Source organism: Mytilus galloprovincialis, chromosome 1, assembly GCF_965363235.1.
Source record: "Mytilus galloprovincialis chromosome 1, xbMytGall1.hap1.1, whole genome shotgun sequence".
Lineage (NCBI taxonomy): Eukaryota > Metazoa > Mollusca > Bivalvia > Mytilida > Mytilidae > Mytilus > Mytilus galloprovincialis.
Window position 1 is genome coordinate 76552050 of NC_134838.1, and position 22414 is coordinate 76574463.

Below are 22414 nucleotides of genomic sequence, written 5' to 3' on the forward strand. Positions count from 1 at the left end.
TGCAAAGCATGTGCAGTTACAAGTATCTGTAGTCTAGTCCTAACTGCACAGACCAATCAGGGATAGTGACATTATGGTTAAAGTGTTTTGCATAAGTCCTTAATTGAAGTGGGGATGGAAGGAAAGTTTTAGACAATTAATAAGATTACCTTTTTCGACATGGTTTTATAATCATCTGCTACCTAGATAAATAAAATTTGGAGGGAAGATAAATTTTATAACCCTCTCCTCTTTTATGTGAAGCAGAAGTTGTATTATGATTACATTGTCCAAATATTGATACAGAAATAAAAGAACAGCTTTTCAATGTTCCCCAGAGATGCACATTTATTCTGTCCAAGGGCAAAAACTTTCCATTTAAAAAAAATCTTTTTTATAATAATCCTGCAGGAAATTTAAGCATCAGATTGCTTACAATAGAATTTTCCATTTACCTTTTATTATCAAAATTATATTAAAGTAGCACAAGTTGACCTTGCTCACATAAACATATAATTTCTAGAAATGAAGACCTTTGAATGCCTCTAATACTAATTTGCAATTTTAATTATATTCCAAGGGGACATTAAAATAAAATAATTTATTGGAACATATTTTGAAAGTTGTCATTGCTGATATAAACCTTTGATATACATTAAAAATTTTGCTAGAATTGTATGCGTGAGAACACTACAAGACTGGTAGGACACAGACAGGTGTACCAGGATGTGTATAAGATATAAAGGTGTAAGAGCTAACAGCTCCAACACTTATTCTTTTATCTCATAATTTCTTGAAGTCTCTCATTGCAACACACAGACTTAGTTAACAATACAAGTCGAAGAAGCAAGGAGTATGAAATGAAGTTTATTAACCAGGAAACTATATACAGATTGTTTTTGCAGGCATCAACCATTAATTTGTCCAGTAAATTTATTTGCCAATAAATCTTATACGGACTTGTATAATAGGGAGACTAACTGACACATTTCAATACTCTGTGACAAGTCTTAGTGCTACAACTGACAGCAACACTATATTTGTCCATATATGTTGTCTAAATATGAACGAATACAGGAGTCAAGTTCTAATGTTTATCTTAAGGATTGATCAAACATGAGAAATACTAAGAATTTTTCTAATGATGTATCTGATTTTTGTACAAATGCAAGCATAAAATAGGGGTTGCTTAATATGCTTGAATAAAACAGGACATTGAAAGCTATTAGGAACACATTTTAGCCGTAAAATCAATATTTGTATCAGTTAATATGTCAATTTTTATCTAAGCCTGTTAAAACTAAATGTTAAGTTATAACACATATTACACACACATTACCTCAGCATTATAAAACTTTGTTTTTACGTCTAATGGTTTCAGCACCTTAAAAAGAAAATTGTACAAAGTTTTTATCAAAGGTCATATATACAACTCTTTTACTGCAAACAGGGATGACTGCATTATATAGAATCAAAACATGTTGAATGCAGTTACAAAATAATTGAGAAAATAACTATACTATATCAAATATACATTTTAAAAATAAAAATCTGTTCTGGGAGAGCATGATGCAACTGTCCACAGATCACTAAGCCATTGTTTGTAGATTTGATGAAATTTTAATAAACAAAGTCTGTTTGGCATATATCAATTGGAGACCTTAAGATCCTGAATTGTTCAATTAGCGCACATTTACTTCTTAATTGCCAGATAAAGCCAACTTTTGAAAAGAGAACCTTCAGAATCAAGGACCATATTTTTCATCTGATCAGAACCAGGACCCAATGAAAATTTTTTTGTAGAGGATCTTCCATGCACCATTCCTGAAGGTTGAAATTGGTTAAGGAATATCAAACAAGAAGGCTTAATGCTATTTTCGACAGAGTTCAATGGGAACTATGAGCCATCAATGGTGCCATGTTTGCCACAAATTAAACATGTAAAAATAGTGTTTTGAAGAGGGCCTTTCAATCAATAATTAACTATATTCAAAACATTTCAGCATGTTGTTTTAGTTGAGATTTTATAAATTTGCCAATAGAAATAGAAGATAGTATCTGCATCAATGTTTATCATCTGCTTTGAACCAAATGAGTATAGAAGACCTATCTTGAATCATTCCTGCAAATCTGAGCTTAAATAGGGTGAGAGGTTAGATCATTAATTCTTTTTATAGTCATTAGAGTAAGGAAAGGGACATAATCCTAAATACAAACTAAATGTTTGAAATATCTTTGTATACAATTGTGTTGTTCTTATTGTCTTGTGTTATTGCGAACCCTATCTTAGTTTTCCATAGATTCACCTGCAAGTCACCTGTCCATTTAAACTTTTGTAAGTCCTATTGTCCCATCTAACAAATACAACAGGTATTGTTCTCTGTGTAGTTTATTCACTGGGACCTTTAAATTTCTTCTAGGAGAAATATATCACTCATTGATTAATTTACCTGACCAAAAAATTATCTTCTTTTTTATTGAAATACTTCTAATAACTCACATAAACTGTATGCAATATTGTATTTATTCAATATTATCATTAATGTATTTTCAATCTGTTCAATATAAAATCTGGTTTAATACTAAAAAGTTTATTTCAGACACATTTTTTAGTATTTTCCAATGAATTTACATGTTTTTGTTGTTGTTCATTTATACTTATGTTGATGAAGACCTTAATTTAAAAATAATAATATTCAATTTTTTATTTATCAAACACACAAAAATATTGAATATTTGATCAGAAATCAACTTTTAATTTTTGAATCAGTATTACAAATGTAATATTGAACACATTAAAAACGAGTTACTCCAGGTATCGAATAAATACAACACCACATGCAGTTTTGTGAGTCCTTACTTAGTATTGGTATAAGTATTTTTTCTTCATTGACAGTTCAATTTTTTACTCAGGTAGATTAATCAATGAGTGATATATTTCTCCTAGAAGAAATTTAAAGGTCTGAGTGAATAAACTACACAGAGAACAATACCTGTTGTATTTGTTAGATGGGACAATAGAACTGCCAAAAGTTTAAATGGACAGGTAACTTGCAGGTGAATCTATGGAAAACTAAGATAGGGTTCGCAATAAGAAAGGTTTATAGTTACATTCAAAGAAAACATAGATTTATTGTCTTCAATTGAAGATTACCTGGAATTTGAAGAACTTTCTGAAAGCCATTTTGTCACCAGTGTTAGTTGTGTAACTAACAGCACATACCAATCTGAAACATAAAAAAATCACACTGATCTGAAATTATAGTAATAAATGTAACAGATGAAATAATGTTTTATTCTTTGGGACTTTACTTGCAAAAAAACACCATCTTTTAACCATGACAAACCAGTGCTTAACCATGACAACCCAACTTTTAACTATGACAACCTAACTTTTAACCATGACAATCCATCTTTTAACCATGACAAACCAACTTTTAACCATGACAAACCAATTTTTAACCATGACAAACCAACTTTTAACCATGACGAATGACTAGACTATACAGAAGGCACTTTAATATAGAGAAATTGAACAGTTATAGATTAAAAGCATATCCAGACACAGTATTATGCTTTATATAAAAGGTTGGATTGATACAATAATTATATTCATGTGTAAAAAAAATTTTGTTCCTAATAACTTTAAAATGTAACACAAAATTTGTTTTGATTGCCTATGGATATGATTGATCACTTAATATTTACATATGAGTTCCAAGCTCTTTGACTTCGTGATGTATGACATCGTCTATACTGTGGTCTGGACCCAATTCACCTACTGGGTCTGAATTGGCACCTGATAACATCAATCTTTGTGAACTGGTCTGTAGGTCAACCTGAAAAATAGAATTTTCTTTACTTCTAACCTTTCTAACAATAATGAGTAGATTTAAAATCAAACATACTAGTATAACAGGATAATGGTTATAACATATGATTTAAGGTTAAATTTGTAATGTTGGCAAGATTTTGATATTAAAAGAAGGATAGATAAATATTCCTTTTTTATGATCAATAAAAAATAATGAGACCTATGGTTTAGAGATAAAGGATATTTTCATGAACTTCAGAAAAATGTCATAGCCAGTTATTCCAAATTAATTTCTAGCATAAGCAAAATTTTTATCAAATTTGTTGTTTTCCTAACATTTAGAAATATTGACTTGATGGTAGATCTTTTAGATTTTCTGTTATACTGTGAATTCATCTATTTTCGTTGGTACCAATTTTTCACAAAAACTAACATGTTCATTGCTATTTAATTTGTAATTCCTTAAACCTTATATTTGTTGGTTTACCTATTCCCATGAACGTTTGAAAATCCAAGAAAATTGGTATTCAACAAACAATAAAGAATCCACAGTATTCATTAATAATTTTTGTTGACTCTGGGCTGAGACTCTGGGTGATACATTTATTGTTAAAGATTGTTTGTTGAACTTTAAATGTTTTCATTTTTTGTGTTATTGCCATATATACATATCTCATTTTATTCAATTCAAACGTTGTAAAATAAGTAGGATATTCAAACTCATAAGTCAAAGACAAAAGTTATTAACATCTTCATCATTTTCATAGTTGTTCATCATATCACAATTCCTTATTTCATCTTAACAACCCAATGGCAATAAAATGAAGAAGAAAAAAACACAAAAATACAAACATGTCTACAAAACTGTAACTTCTGTTTTATTATACTTAATATATTGTATAATTTCTTTTGTATTTTATTACAAATATGTTATTTACAAATCGTATGATCTCCGCATGTTCCCTTTATGTTCTATTACTCATTCTGTTGTGACTTTATGTAACAATGATAGTACCTTGTTTGCTTTTAAAAGTGCATATAGTGCACTATGCAGACAAAATGAAATTGATTGCAGAATAATATCTCATCCTTTTTTTTCAGTTATGTCTGCTTAACCGAATTTTCAATAAATAGGTGACTTTATAATGTTCTTTTCTTGATAAGAAATATATATAAACTTCCTGATCAAGTTTTAAGGAGGCTTATTGCAATCATTTATGATGTTGTTTACAAAATAATCCTATACCACCTAATTAGTTTTGATATTCTAATAAAAAATTCTGTTTGACTGAACTTAACACATATAAAATCTTGCACTCACAAGCATCAATACCGCAAAAAAAACAATATTCCAAAAAAATTTTAAAATATTCAAATCCAAACTAAGTGCAATCTCTTCCTTTTTTTTCTCGAATGAAATTTTTTAGATTGTGGTCAAAATGAACTAAGTCTCAATTGAGTAGCTTTGACACACAGCTGATATGGTTCTGACCTCACAAAACAATCTTTTGTTAAACAAGTCTGTTTCTCTAATTTAGTGACTATTCATTGTAAAAAATATACTATTCATCAATCATATTTTGACAAGATCTCCATGTACCATATTTTAGACACACATTGTGAATCAAGTGCTGTTGATGGTTCATAACAAAACGGTACATTTGTAGCACAGGATGACCATGCTAACATCAAGATTTAATACCTTACCATCTTTTTAATGATTGAACATTTCTCTGTACCAATCTTTCAATATAAGCAGTTCATTTATATATTTCAGAGTTAAGTATGACCTCCATTACCACTAAACTAGTACACACATTTTTGTTTAGGGGCCAGCTGAAACAAGTCTCTGTGTGCAGAATTTTGACACTGTGTGGAAGACCCTTTGGTGGCCTTCAGCTGTTTTTTTTTCCGCTATTTGGTTGAGTTGTTGTCTCTTTGAAACATTTCCAATTTCCATTCTCAATTTTATGGTAAATATTTCTGATACCTAACCAATTCAGAGAACTCCAAGGTAAATTCAAAAAGAATAAACCATAAAAACTGACGAAGACTGAAGCCGTCACTGTATCAACTTATGGTATGCTTTGGAAACTATTTTATAATAAGAAATTGTTTCAGTAAGAATGTGGAAAATGTGTCCATGGGATACAGATGATGCCCCCACTTGCATATTAACTTTATAAAAAGACATTACTCTAGAAAAGTAAAGGTGACACTATCCAAAATATTATTTGATCTGAGTTCTATGGTAATAAGCATTGTGTATATGTTTCATCACATTTGGTGAAGTGAAATAATTGGAGATAACAGAAATGAAAATTCAGCAATTTTTCCATTTGTAAAGAGGCATCACTCTAGAATGATTAATTTTACGACAGCAAAATTCAAATTTAATATGCCCTTTGTGGTAATAAGCATAGTGTACAAGATTAATAACATTTGTTTGTGGAAAACTGAAGTTAAGAGAATGAAAAATAACTGGAGGCTCTAAAGAGCCTGTGTCGCTCACCTTGGTCTACGTGCATATTAAACAAAGGACACAGAAGGATTCATGACAAAATTGTGTTTTGGTGATGGTGATGTGTTTGTAGATAATACTTTACTAAACACTCTTACTGTTAACAATATATCTATCTATTATGCACTGTGCCCAGTAGTTAGAGAGAAAAATATTTTGTAAAAAATTACCCAAATTACTAAAATTTATAAAAAAATTGACTATAAAGGGCAATAACTCCTTAAGGGGTCAAATGACCATTTTGCTCATGTTGACTTATTTGTAGATCTTACTTTGCTGAACATTATTGCTGTTTTAAGTTTATCTCTATCTATAATAATATTCGAGATAATAACCAAAAATGGCAAAATTTCTTTAAAATTACCAATTCAGGGACAGCACCCAACAACCAGTTGTTCTGTTCATCTGAAAATTTCAGGACAGATAGATCTTGACTTGATAAACAGTTTTACTACATGTCAGATTTGCTCTAAATTCTTTGGTTTCAGAGTTGTAAGCCAAAATCTACATTTTACCCCTATGTTCTATTTTTAGCCATGGCGGCCATCTCGGTTGGCTCCACAAGTCATCGCACACATTTTTAAAACTAGATACCCCTATGATGATTGTGGCCAAGTTTGGTTAAATTTGGCCCAGTAGTTTCAGAGGAGAAGATTTTTGTAAAAGTTAACAGATGCCGCTGGATGACAGATGACAGACGACGGATGCCAAGTGAGCTAAAAATTCAGTATCTTTTCCATTAGTAAAGGAGCATAACTCCAGAAAGGTAAAATGTGATGCCACCTAAATTCAAACTTGATCTGTGTTTTGTGGTAATAAGCAATGTGTTCAAGTTTCATAAAATTTGGTTGAGGTAAATTTAAGAGAACAGGAACTTGTTGAGGGATGAATCTGAAAATGGATCACAGTATAGCTGACTAATAAAACCCTGAAACCAAATTTCAGAAACCTTATGATGTAGTTCCTGAAAAAGATGTAATGAAAAGTGTTCATGGGACAATTGGACATACTGATGGACGGAAGGACAGATGAATGGATGGAGGAACAGACAGAGTTAAAACAGTATACCACAACTTTTTAAAGCAGGAGGTATAAACAGAGAAGCATCAAAATCCAAATACCAAGTTATTTTCACAAGTGTAAATTTTGTGATTTGTATTGAATAAGGATACAAAATATTTTGGCAGTTATTATTTTTGCGGTTTAAAACTTTTATCATTACCTTTGTGCACTTTTAAATTGGCAGAATTTATTTTGGCTATTTTGTTCCATCCATGAAAATAAGTGAAAATTTACACCACACAAAAATAAAATTATAACCTGCTATACAGTAGTACTAGTACATAAAGACTGGTATGAATAGCTTTTGCTAAGCAGCATGATAGAAAATTAGTGTGGGAGGTAAACATCATTAATTTCGAATAAAGCATAATTTGATGTGCGTTGCCAATACACATTTATTAGACTCCTTCAAGGACACAAAACTTTACCCAAACAAAAGATGTATCACCTAAGAAAAAAAAGATAATTACGCCATAGAAAAAATATTTTAAAAACCCATTTTTCAAGATATCATAAATTGTGTATGTCTGTTAAGTGTCATTCTAACAACATCAAATTCTCATCACAGCAGTAGAAGTCCTTAAAATATAAGTTTTTAGGTTACTGGATAGATTATGAAATAGTTACACTAGTAATGATAGTAAAACAATGGTAGATGTTTTGTAGGGTAATTACTACAAGCGTATAACATTATGTTGAGGTTGTGGGAGTTGATGCAAGGATAATGAAAAGACAATATGGGGGAAGCATCTCTCTTATCATCTAAACACCACGGTTGCAATTCTGACAGATGAATTCATATTCCATCGTTAAAAAAAAATGCCTTGCAGGCGAACCAAAAAAACAGCGCAAAACCCAGTGCATTATCTCTTGATGACAAAAAAATGGTGTAATAATTGTACTCCGACTGTGTACACCTGATAATGTAAACCATCAAATACTTATCTTAGCTATTATCGTGTAATTATTGGGTTCGTAGACAAATAATGTCAGAGGTTATCAATTTGGTTCTTATGACAGAAAGGTACTTTTAATATGTGTATCTTCAGTCAATTCAACATACAGTTGATTGTGGTCAATGTTGGATACCAATTTAGCAGTCATGCACAATTTTTACGGATAACATTTAAAGCCGCTAGGCCCCACCAAATCTCATGTATTATAGTTTCATTTAATTTCCTGGAAACAATTTTTGAATAAGATGGATGGACAAATTAATGTATTAAATGAGGGTAATCTTTCCTGTTTTCAAGTATTTAAAAATTCTTGGCCTTTAAATTTTTGGGTTTGAGTGTTCCTGGTGAAGGTACATAAAGAAAAGCTCTTCTGATGGACAAAATTTGAACCTTTATAACCCCCCCCCCCCCTTCCCAGTGTTATTCTGATTTTCTAGCAGTTGGTTGATACAACTGCTGGGAACTGCTAGTTCCAAGGATATAAATAGCTCAGTAGTCATTGCTGGGAACTGCTAGTTCCAAGGATATCAATAGCTCAGTAGTCACTGCTGGGAACTGCTAGTTCCAAGGATATCAATAGCTCAGTAGTCAGTGCTATTGACTTTAGGAAGATTTGTTTTTTCGTTTTTGGTCCTTTTTTGTCATAGTTCCTTAGTTTTCTGATATTTAAACATCTGTGGCTTTCAAATATTTAGATTTGAGCATTCTTGATGAAGGTAGACCTAGAAAGCCCTACAGCCCTGCAGAATTTATAAACAGTAATTTTCATTTTCAACCAGGAAGGATGGTAAAATTCAATTCTTATAAATCCTTTTCCTTAATTTTTTCTACTCAAGTGGTCAAGGACTCTGAAATCCTGTATGATAAACAGAGAAGCAGAAACTACAAATTTTAAAGTCTAAGGTTTGACACTTAAAAGGATTGAAAGCTCGAGGCAAATGTGCTGTGACTTCTAGACCAACAAGGCCTTTCACTGGTTTTAGAATCATGATAGCACATAAACTTATAAGCATCTGACTTCTTGATCTTGAGGTAGATAATACCATGTTCCTTTGTCAAACTGATGCACAGACAGAGTATCTTTGAAGGATGTACTTAGGTGATCTAAGGTAAAATTAAATAAATCAAGAATTCATAATTGATACTTTAAGCTAGAAGAGTATTAGTTAAGGAGCAAATTAAGCAAATCAAAGCGCTGTAAGCGTTGAAGGCAGTTAACCAAAAACCAAGGTAACCGTAATTATGAAAACTGTGGTGATACGCCTGTTGTCCTCGGTGTTACTTAGGAATTAAGGGTATCAGGGGAACTAGCTGTCTACTGACGTATACTTTTCTCTACTCCATAGTTTGGTTATTGACGACAACGTTGTCGTTATTTTACAGGTATCTCACTTGAAATGTCCCAAGAATAACTGACTCTTGTATAAAGTTACATTTTTAATTCCATCTCAATTATTGAAATATCTTTTATAATTATTAATAGGTGTGTATAGTTTCAGCTTAGATTAACAACTGCCCACTCATAAGTATATCTTTCTCATTCCCACGATCGCAACTTTAACCTTTCAACTCTAACATGTGTTTTCATTCAATTCTCAATCCGATCTAGATCTTACCAACTTTACCCTAAAGTGCACTCGTCACATCACTCCCCTCTTTACAAAATTCGTTTCCACTCGAATTATCTATTTATGTTACGAAATCAATTATAGAACGAAAAATACAAAAATAAAAATAACAAATGAAGGAAGGAATGCACTTGAACTACATGTTCTAAATAATAATGAAATGTCAAAATGAACTTTAATTATTTTACAACTAAATTCTAATGCTATAAAATCTACGTGCGCAGAAAAAAAAATAACCAGTACTTATCAAATTAATCAAAGAACATACATAAATCACAATCTTATGTTTAAATACCATAAACGTATTACATGTGGATTAAAGAAATATGTCTAGATTAATAATTCTGATGTTGTTGTAAAAAAGATTATTTAAAATAAACAAAATGCGCAAATTACTATATACACAAAAATAAGAAAAAATAAGTAAAAAATTACACATTTTCTTTAAAATTTGTTATCAGGCTCTCAATCTGGAAAGGTAATTATCCTCAATCTTATCTTTAACCGCAATGACCAGAGTCAATAAACAGGTTAACAAATTATTAAGCGTCCCTAATATCCTTACAATGAATTTCCCATCAGCCGATTTTCTTGACTAATTAATTCTCAATGAAATTCTTCGCAATTTCTATACAGTATAACATTTTATTATCAACACGTGCGCCCTTCTAAAAATAGTTCAATCATTGAACTCTCGTTTTGACCTCTGTAAACATATGGTCTCTCTATAGGAAAAACAGTAAATTGATATAGGAGCTTTTTTATCAGAAATATGTGTTAAGAAATACATTATGATACAAATAAAAATAAAAAATACATGTTTTATAAAATGAAACAATGAAAAGAATATGTACATTTTACGGAATTTAGCGTCTGACAGATGGAATCTTATTGTGCATGTCTGTAACGTACTTTTGACATTCTAAATTCAAATCTCCAAAGTCTACCCACGAGTTGTCCTTTGAATCAAAACCAACCCATTTCACACGGTATTTCCATTTACCATTGGTTCTTTTCTTTCGTAATATTTTTTCGACGGAAAAAACAGCATTGTCGCTATTGCTATTTTGTGTACCATTGTCCTGGGATTGGGAAAGATTCGGTTGGACTTCCTCAGAAATAAAGTCTGCTGGTGTTTCGTCAACAGAAATTATGGCTGGTTCTACGGCATCTTCGTTTAAAGGTGGTGTTATATCGTAAGGTTCATTCGTCCATACGTAACCACGTTTAAGTCTATTTATATGAACTCTATTCTTCAGTAGTTTCCCGTCAGATTTTCGTCTCAACTTGACGTGTATTTCGGAAAGTTTTTGCGAAATATAATACGGACCAATCCAAGGTCTGTTTAATTTTCGTCCAATGTCACCTACATTGAAATTAGGATTGTCTATGTTTTTATTTGCCTTTTTTTAACATTTCAGCTTTACGGATTTCAATTAATTCTTTAGCGATTTTTCTAGCTATTTCAAGTTCTTCAAGTAAGGTGGTAACGTATTCCTGAGCTGTTTTGTTGACATCTAAGTTCGGTAAATTAGAATCAATTGGATTTTTCGGATGTCGGCCATACACTAAAAAGAATGGTGAATAGTCTGTTGTATCCACCGACGGTGCTGTATTATATGCGAATTGAATAAAAGGCAGAAAGTTATGCCAGTTCTTATTATCATCTAAATATTTTGATAACATGTCTTTTACGGATCGCATCATTCTTTCACTTTGACCATTGCATTGTGGGTGGTAACTTGTAGTATGAGTTTTTGTAATTTCAAACAGTTTGCAAGTTTCTCTAACAATGTTAGATAAATAGTTGGATCCTCTGTCGGAGTGTAAAAAACTTGGCGAACCATGACGACACAGTACATTTTCTATAAACGCTTTCGCTACTGTTGAAGCTCTTATATCAGATAAAGGTATAAATTCAACGTACTTTGTAAAATAGCAAATGAATACAAGCACATATTGATATTTGGACGGTCCACTAACGGGTAACGGTCCCATAATGTCAGTACTGACTCTTTCAAAAGGCATTGATGCTAAAGGCATGCTAGATAGCTGAGCTCGGACAGGATTTGAAGGTTGTTTACGCTCCGAACAAAGTTCACACGACTTTATCCAGTTTTCAATGTCGCTGTTCATTAATGGCCAAAAATAAAGACGTTGAGTCCTACGGATAGTTCTACTTATTCCTAAGTGACCAGAAAATAAACTATTGTGAGTTTCTGCTAAAATTGTTGGAACCATTTTTCGTGGAATTGCTAATTGAATGTTTGCATTTAAGTCTCTTTGTCCACGTTTTGATCGTTTATCAACGTGATATAAAATGTCATCATGTAAGAAATAAAATGGCTGCAGCACTAATACTTTTCGGTGTTTGTCCTTATCTTTAGGTAATCTACCGGTCTCTAAGTAGTCTATGATATCTTTATAGTTGTTATCCGCACGTTGTTCAGATTTTATTTCAGTCGTTGAGAATAAATTATCAGCATTAATATGAATGTCTCTGCACTGTTTCACTGATTGACAGGCAATTTTACGAACAGGTGGTGAAAATATCGGATTTGATGATTCTTTCGTATTTAACTGATGAGTCTCGTGTATTTGATATGAGGGTAATATGTTCAAAAGACTTTCGTTGTTGAGGTCATCATCCGGTGAATCAACATATGTACGTCTGCTTACTCCATCAGCATTGCCATGTGATGATCCAGGTCTATACACGATTTCAAAGTTATATGATTGTATGAGTGCTACCCATCGAGCAAATTTGCCTGTTGGTTCTTTAAGCGAAAGTAGCCATTTCAAAGCGGCATGATCCACGTAAGCCATAAAACTTGTAAATCGGAGATAACAATCAAATTTCTTTATAGCAAACACTAGTGCTAGACATTCCAGTTCGGTAATTCCATAGTTTTGTTCTTGTTTACTCAATGCACAACCAGCATAGCAAATAACTCTTTCTTGACCACTTTGTTCTTGACAGAGAACAGCACCTAACGCAAAAGAGCTAGCATCAGTGTAAACACGAAAAGGTCTATCATAGTCTGGATACGCCAAAATCGGTGGTGACGTCAAGGCGGATTTTAAATGTTCAAATGCACTGTCACATTCCTTTGACCATACAAATTCACAGTTTTTCTTAGTCAGTGCATAAAGCGGTGCAGCAATCTTTGCATAATTTTGAACAAATTTTCTATAATATCCTGATAAACCTAAGAAGGCACGTAGATCTTTAAGTTTACGTGGAACGGGATATTGAGTGATTGCGTCAATTTCTGACTTATCTGGCGCAATACCCTCGTTGCTAACTTTGTGTCCTAAATAATTTATCTCCCTTTGTGCAAATGAACATTTTTGGGGATGCAGTTTAAGTCAAGCATCTCGTAGTTTAACAAAAACGTCTCTCAAGTGTTCTATATGTTCATTAAAAGTTTTTGAAAACACTATTATGTCATCTAAATAGATCAAAAAAAATTTGAATGTCATTCCTCGTAATACGGTTTCCATTAATCTTTGAAACATTTGAGGGCTATTTTTCAGTCCCATTGGAAGACGTTTAAATTGAAAAAGACCTAAATGACATCTCCATGCTGTATATGGGCGAGACTTAGGACTAATCTGAGTCTGATAAAATCCACTACGGAGGTCCAAACAACTAAAGTATGAGGGTTGGGTGGCCCCCAAGCTTTCTAATGCATCGTCAGTAGTTAAAAGAGGATGAGCATCTTGTTCTGTTATGGAATTTATTTTTCTATAATCAACCACGAATCTATATTCGCTATTGTTCTTCTTAGCTACAAGTAGACATGGCGCTGCCCAAGGACTAGTACTTGGTTCTATAATATCTTGTTTTAACATATCCTCTATCATGTTTTCTAATATTTGTTTTTGTTTATTACCAATCTTGTACGGTCATTGTCTAATCGGTTGTTGGTCGCATGGCATGCTGATTTCATGTTGTAAAATATCGCAATTTCCTAACTTTCCACTGTTTACAAAAACATTAGAGTAACTTTCTAATAAATTTACCATCTGATCTCTCTCTTTATCGTTTAGGTCATGACCTATGTGTGAAAGCATCTCATTCATTACAGCGCCCTCATCTTCAATGGGCGTGTTTTGCACAGACGCAGACGTTTTTGATTCATTAACAACAAACACCTTATCTTTGTCCGATAAGCACACAAATTTCCCTACATTAGAATTCTTCTTAATTGTAATAGGCTTATCTGTTAAATTGCATAAACCATGTGCTACTGTCCCGTTTCTAACCTCAGAAAGTGATTTCGCAGCTAATAAGCTATGAGAAGCCAAAACAGGGGACTCTGTAGAAATACCTAAAATTAAATCAGGCAGAGGTGTGCCTTTAATTTTTGCAACAATTAACTTCTCGGACATGGGAGGTACAGTAACATCAGTTTGTGCAACTAACTGACGCCTAGGGTCAAAAGTAACCTTTCTATTTACAAAATCAATCACTGCTCCTTTACTTTTAAGAAAATCAATACCTAAAATAATGTTAGGTTCTAGACCAGGTACTAAATAAAATCTAACATGTGCATTCTCCTTCCCAACTACAATATTTACACTAATTACACCAATAATTTTTACCTTTTCATTATTGGCTATCAAAATAGAGTCTTTATCAGATCTATCAATGTTTACTCTCACACCAATATTTCTCAATTTGCCAATAAAAGAAGGATTTGCGACAGAAATATCTGCACCTGTATCTATCAATGCAAATGTATCATATTTATCAATAGAAATCTTAATATAATTGTTTATCAAAGAAGCAGCGTTTACTGTACACAAACTGTCACTTACTATTGGGCTTGGCGGGTCAATAAGTCCTTCCGGCCTAACAAGTCGCCCCGAATTGTTAGGCTTTCTTAGTTTCCTATATAATATTCTCGACACTCTCTTGCGTAATGTCCACGCTTGTGACAATTATAACACTCGATGTCTCTCTTTTTATCAAAACCAGATTTCTCTTGTATACTGTAACTGCGACAGTCTTTGGCAGAATGTCCTGTTTTTGTACACAGTTGACACTCTACCTTGTATTCACTTTTGTTTATTCTAGGGTTTGAAATCTGCATAGCGGATATAGTGTCTTTCAAATCTTTGATTGCCTTCTCCTGGTCAGAAAGTTTATTCAACACTGAGTTTGAAGCTCCATATTCGAAGGTGCTTGTTAGTCCGGCCATCGATTCTTGTGCCAATCTTGCAGACTGTACGGCATCTTTGAAGTATTTTGGGTCCCTTTGAATCACAAACACACGTAATGATCCAGGTAGTCCTCTGATGAATGCGGTTGTAGTCTCCCTGTCTGTTTTGCAAAAACGGCTACACCGTTTCTCAATGTCACTAATGTAGACTTCGAGTGATTCTGATGGAAGCATACATCGTTCATATAAATGTTGTTCAAGCATCCATGTTGGGTGTAGTCCACTAAAATGTTCTTTGAATTTTGTAAATAATGTATCACTGTTTCGTTTTACACTATTGGGCAGACCATTAAACCACGATAGTGCACCTCCTTCCAATTTTAGACGCATAGCACTTGCAATTTTTTCATTTTCCTTGTTCCATCCATGGAACGCAATCCATGCATCGAATTTATCGAGCCATAGGTTGGCATCTTCGGTTGGTAACCCGGCAAAACTATCTATAGAAAATCCCGGTGTAGATGATTTTGATCCATGTTGGAATGTTTTTGCCATGTGACTGATGTTTCAAAATTTTGAAATGTTCACTGTTTACGGTGGCTTGTGTTGGTGTTGTTTGACTAGCTGATTTTTCGGCTGAATTTTTGTCAGGTTCAGGCTGATTTTGGATAGTAACTTCACTTTCTGAATCGCTCATTTTTGAATGTTCAATGGTTCTGTTTCTCAACTGGTATGACATAACAAGTCCATTTTAACCGACAACCGGGTACCTCCACCATATGATACGCCTGTTGTCCTCGGTGTTACTTAGGAATTAAGGGTATCAGGGGAACTAGCTGTCTACTGACGTATACTTTTCTCTACTCCATAGTTTGGTTATTGACGACAACGTTGTCGTTATTTTACAGGTATCTCACTTGAAATGTCCCAAGAATAACTGACTCTTGTATAAAGTTACATTTTTAATTCCATCTCAATTATTGAAATATCTTTTATAATTATTAATAGGTGTGTATAGTTTCAGCTTAGATTAACAACTGCCCACTCATAAGTATATCTTTCTCATTCCCACGATCGCAACTTTAACCTTTCAACTCTAACATGTGTTTTCATTCAATTCTCACTCCCATCTAGATCTTACCAACTTTACCCTAAATTGCACTCGCCACAGTGGCAATGTTGCATCAAAATTAAACATTCATATATAGTTCATTCATGTTTATCTAATGATTTATTTTTTAAGGCAAATAATTTATATGTTATCCAGGTTTCAAAAGCAATGCATATATCAATGTATATTTTTTTATGGTGAGTCTGCAGTGGTACAAGTTCCCAATGATTGCAGTTGTTCTACTTGGTAGTTAACCTTGGTTTTATTTGACTGCTAGAAGTTCAATTTGACTTGGTATGAACATGTAATAGTATGAATGGACTGGTTTCCCTGGAAAGAAAACTGAGTTTGTGTTCTATAGTACAAAAGTTATGAGACACGAATCAGACAAATGTTCACTACAACAGGGATCAAAGGTGAGGTCTGACTGACCTGCCCATAGTAAATGTAAATGATTTGTTATTTTGTCCCATACATATGAATATATATAATTTAGGGGTGGGGATCTCAACGGTTTTCAAGTTCTCAAACAGGTAGGGGTAGGCAGAGGATTTAGGGGGGCAGGAGCCCTGTCCCCCCTTTTTGGGAAAAAAATTTGGTTGCTCATATAGATGGAATCACTGAAGCGTGACTGGAGCGGGCCCCTCTTAGGTCAGTTAGTGGGCCCCACTTATGAAAATTTCTGGATCCGCCTCTGGGGGTAGGGTGACCCTAGGGACTTCCCCTACATTTCATTTTATTTGTTATATTGTCTCATACATGAATATATATGGTTTAGGGGTGGGGATCTCATTGGTTTCCAAGTTCTCAAACAGGAGGGGTAGGGTGACCCCAGGGACCTCCTATATTTCATTTAATTAGTTATATTGACCCATACATGAATATATATTGTTTTGGTGTGGGAATCTCAACCCTTTCCAAGTTCTCAAACAGGAGGGTTGGGATGACCACAGGGACTTCCCCTATATTTCATTTGATTTGTTATATTGTCCCATACATGAGTATATATGGTTTAGGGATAAGGATCTTGACCATTTCCAAGTTCTCAAAAATGAGGGTGAACAGTGACCTCAGGGACTCCCCTATCTTTCATTTGAATTGTTATATTGTCCCGTACATGGATATATATGGTTAAGGGGTGGCGATCTCAATGGGTTTCAAATTCTCAAACAGGAGGGGGTGGGGTGACCTAAGGGACTCCCCCTATATTTCATCTGATTTGTTATATTGTCCCATACATGAATATATATGGTTTAGGGGTGGGGATCTCGACCATTTTTAAATTCTAAAACAGGAGTGGTGGGGTGACCCCTAGCGACTCTTCCTATATTCCATTTGATTTTTCATATTGTCACAAACATGAATATATATGGTTAAGGGGTGTGGATCTCGACTGTTTCCAAGTTCTCAAACAGGAGGGGGTGGGGTAACTCCCTATATTTCATTTTTTATTTATTATATTGTCCTATACTTGAATATATGCAGCGGCGATTCAGACGGGGGAGGGTTGCGGGCTTGCACCCCCCCCCCTTAAATTTGCAAAGCATGGGTTGTTCTCAGCTTAATAAAGAATATTCCGATAATTTTACCTCAATTTTTTTTAGCCTCGCTCTGCTCGGCGAAAATTTAAGTTTGCACCCCTCCTAACCTAAAATCCTGGATCTGCCCCTCATATGGTTAAGGGGTGGGGAGCTCGAATGTTTCCAAGTTATCAAACAGGAGGGGGTAGAGTGGCCCAAAGAATGCCACCTATATATCATATGATTTACTTACAATAAGGTATATATAATATAGTTGCATTATTTGTGAAAATAAAGAAAGAAACTTTCAGCTACTTTAATTGACCCTTCAAAATTGAGAAAAAACAAATAACCCCTCGAAATTGCAGTAATATGTTTACACTTTAAAAGCATCTCACATGCATTATCATCATTTATCATTTATAAAGAAAATTTAGACTGTGACCATGAACATGTATATTGTTAGATACACTGTTCCCAGCTGTCACGTTGTATTGGATTTTTAAATTAAAATTTGTCAAAAAGTAATTTTGAGTTTCTGAATAAAACATTTTTCTGCTTTTTCTTTCTTTTACATATACAAAAATATATCTTTTGGTTTACAATACTTGTGTTTATATTCATTTACCATGCATAGATGTATTTTTTCACCTGCTTGGATTTATTTTGTAAATGATTGCCAAACCCGGGAATTACCCTTATCCGCTTCCGGAATCGGATCCGATTTTGTAAAATTTTAAAATTGAGAATGGAAATGGGGAATGTGTCAAAGAGAAAACAACCCGACCAAATAAAAAACAACAGCAGAGGGTCACCAACAGGTCTTCAATGTAGCGAGAAATTCTCGCACCCGGAGGCGTCCTTCAGCTGGCCCCTAAACAAATATATACTAGTCCAGTGATAATGAACGCCATACTAATTTTTTTGTCTTCACGGTCGCCATTGTTATGTGTTTACAATGTTGCTTTTGTCAATCAGATACGATTTTACTCGAATTTATACAATATTTGTCGGCGATTTTCTGTATAAAGCTAGCGGTTGAACAAAATGAACATCGCCGTCATGAATAATAATGATAAAAATAAGTTTTTAGCTCGTTTAATTGGAGACTTTGGTGAACATGGTGAAAAGGTTTGCAAAGTAATTTCTTATTTTCTTTCAAATGGAAGGTGACTACGTCGGGCGTAGCTAGAAACCAACTATCCTAGTCGAAATTCCGCTTGCAAAAGGTCTCGGACCACCTCTAATTTGCACACCTGCCTCCATATTGAAAGCTACGAAAATTTCTTTTTCTAATTTGAAATTGCCGCCAACAGCATGAACAGTTGAACTTATTATATAATAGACTACTGACGTAGTTGTACTACGTATTGATGACAAACAATATTCCTACGACTTTTGTCATTTGGGAAATCTAAACTGCTTGTCTTAAGAGATTTTCGGCGATTAAATATTTCATACAATTGTTCTTTGACATCTTAGCTAAAAGCACAAGTCATAATGAACTACACAAGGATTCTTAATAAGCACTACTTCCTATGTGTAACTATAAAACTTGGATAAATCGACGATCATTTAAGGTTTTTCTGGTCATTTTTTTTGTAATCCAGAATAAAAAGTATTAAAAAAGTGTTCAATTAGTTATATATAACATAGTAGCAAGCTAGATAATAACAATGGCAAGTATTTCAGGATTTATTGGGTAGAACACAAATCTAGGGTGCTCGCATAATGCAGCTTAACTGCATAAAAATATTGATAGGTCATGTAGCTCCTTTTCGAGATATTTGATTTATGAGATATGGCGGGAAAAGGCTGACTCAGACTTTTACCTTATATTTGCGTTGGTATTATTTGGGTCTCAAATCAAAAGAAAGAAAATCAAGAATCTGCTTAAATTTTGTCAAATGACCTTTTATGAGCCATTAAGTCTTATGTTAAAAGATAAATAGGTGATATGAGGCAATATATTTTACCTTATATCGTATGGAAAACACCAAGGAGTCGGAACATTTGACACGTCCAAAACCTCACCTAAGTACATTCTTAAAAGAAGAGTAGTAAATTCCTTCAGGAGAGGTGCACTTTGACCTCTCATTCTGAAACTTAAGTGATTCTTGGTGTTAGGTTCTTGTATATCTTTTAAATGTCTTTATGTTAGATGTAATATTTCTTTATCCTGCCTTTCTGCTTAAAGGGGAATCTATTAAGGTTATTTCATTTAAATTAATGGTCATACAGTAAAGTATACCTACTTTTAGTACTATTTCTTTACATGTATGCATACTGTCATTGTGCACACTAATATAACTAGAAAATGTCTCTCCAAGAAAAATGTTCCTAAAATATACAAAAAAAAAAAAAAAATACACTTGAATATTAATATATGCAATAAAAATCAATTTATACCATTTAAATAGACAATATAGGAAGCTGTGACATTGTTTAACTAGCAATAGATTCACAGTGACCTTAGACTAGTAGTTCAAATAACTTTGTACTGATACACAAGCTTATTTTAGATTTCCAATACATTTTTAGAAGGATTTATATGTTCTTGTCCAGCATTTGAAAGTTCTACCCTAAGTTTCTTCTTTCTTTTAGTTATGCTGACAGTCTTCAAATTCTTTATTCAACTAAACACCCTATTCTTATAACCAGTATGCACTTTTTCTTATTTTAAGTCTGTACCAGTTAACTTAACCCTTTCCTCCATAATGATGCCTTTTGACGCCACCCCTTTTGTCCATAATGACACCTTTTGACGCCTGTGTAGTACCTTAGTTGAAACACTTTGACTACAAAATGTCTGCATTAGACTTAAAAAAAATTGTATCCAATATGAAAAGCAGGGGCGGATCCAGCCATTTTAAAAGGGGGGGGTCCTAACCCAGGACAAAGGGGGGGGGGGGGTGGTGGTGTTCAACTACATGTCCCCATTCAAATGCATTGATCGTCCAAAAAAAGGGGGGTTCCAACCCGCGGACCCCTTCCTCCTGAAAAGGATATGCATGAGAATATCTGACTTGAACTTCAATTGATGAAATATTGGTTTTCACAATGCATTAATACTTTAAACCTGATGATTTTTTTTTATTGAAAAAATCCTATGCGAATCAAGTATGTTAAAAAAAAATCCATGGAGGAAATGGTTTTAAGGGAGTTCTTTTACTTATTCATATTAAATTTAATCCACACAATCAGATTACAGCATATTTATTGTAATCCCTGCAACACTTGACAGGTTTCACTTTGAAGTTTAAGATTTCATAAAATGTTGGAAAAATTTGTATACACTTTTTTCTGTTTTAGGGAAAAACATATTTCAACATTGAGCAAATGCATATGAAAGCAAGTTAAGAGTACTTACCCAAAGTTTTGTGGCAAGGTTAGAAGGTCATCAAGACCAAAGTATGGAAGACCAATAGGTTTGGCTATATCTGTATCATTCAGTTTAGAAAACAACTGACCAGGCAAGTCCCTGTTGTCACTGATCAAAGGATGGAAGGCCATCAGGCCAGGCTTAGTCAGCCTCATGACTGAAAAGATAAAAAAAAGTTTCTATCATTACATGTCATTCAATGGTAAAATAATAAAGCTTGGCTTGGTTATGTCATACTTGAATACATATGGTGGATACTGCAATAGAAAACAAAGGATATGAGGTATCTATCTATCCATGACACAAAATCAGCACATAGACAGCAAATAAACACAAAAAGCAAAGGAACATAAGTGCTTTTATTGATATTCTTCATCTCAAAGTCACCAGGAGCAAAAAACTCTCACCTCACTGCAAGTTTCAGACGGTCCCTAGCTACAATTTGAGGTGAATCACTAGTCTTTGCAAACTGACAATTATGCTACAACTGTGAATTGGAGAACATAGCAATGGAGCAATATAAATAAAAGAAATCTGACAAAGAAATCAAATATGTAGTCTCATAATTAATGCTGCCTAAGAGGCCAACAATGTGTCATGAAACATAAAAAATAATCGGAAAATGAATTATACTGTGTGGTATATTGAAAGCAACCACTTCGATATTATAATATTTTCACATAAATTATAGAAAAGGTTCGCCCCCTCTACATGAAAATGTGATTTTATTGAATTTTACGAAATCATTTTTATTTCTAACATAGCTTCTCTCATGCATTTATACTAATGGTGTTCTGATATTTGAAATAGCTCTAATTGTAAAATTGATAAAGTATAGAAATAATTGTCCTTTATAAGATTCTTGATCAGAGAATTTTATTTTCCCTATTGGGATCTGGACACTGATAGGTAAGAAACTTTCTACAACTTTTAGCAGGTATTTTCTGTTTCAAGTAAACTGACAGACAGCAAATCATGTATTCCAGTTAGACCATGCAGATTATCTATTTGAACAAATTCCTCATTAATTATACTTTCCTTCCAAATTCAATTTATAGAGAGTGTCATTCAAATGACATGAAACTTTTCTACCCGGTATATAGTGTTTTAATATCAATATGATAAAGGAAACCACAAAATTGATATTTTTTAGAAGACCTTATCTCTTCATGAAAAAAGGGGGGGGGTCAAATATGCTAAGCACAGAAAAGGGACGAACCATTTCTACAAAATCTTAACAGAACTAGTTTATTAACATTTAGTAGTATTACTC

At 33.5% G+C, this 22414-nt stretch overlaps 1 protein-coding gene across 3 annotated transcripts in view; it reads right to left on the minus strand.

Moving 5' to 3' along the window:
- The window catches only part of LOC143084479 (trafficking protein particle complex subunit 13-like), an 83299-nt gene that overhangs the window by 12873 nt on the left and 48012 nt on the right, over window positions 1-22414 (minus strand). For 2 of the 3 annotated variants that reach the window (XM_076260820.1, XM_076260819.1), the window contains exons 2-7: window positions 21130-21298; window positions 20015-20099; window positions 3688-3818; window positions 3134-3206; window positions 1319-1363; window positions 150-182 (exon numbers count right to left, since the gene is read on the minus strand). In XM_076260820.1, the coding sequence (XP_076116935.1) occupies window positions 150-182; window positions 1319-1363; window positions 3134-3206; window positions 3688-3818; window positions 20015-20099; window positions 21130-21298 (536 nt within the window). The remainder of the gene's footprint in view (window positions 1-149; window positions 183-1318; window positions 1364-3133; window positions 3207-3687; window positions 3819-20014; window positions 20100-21129; window positions 21299-22414) is intronic. The other variant, XM_076260821.1, reaches the window with a different exon arrangement.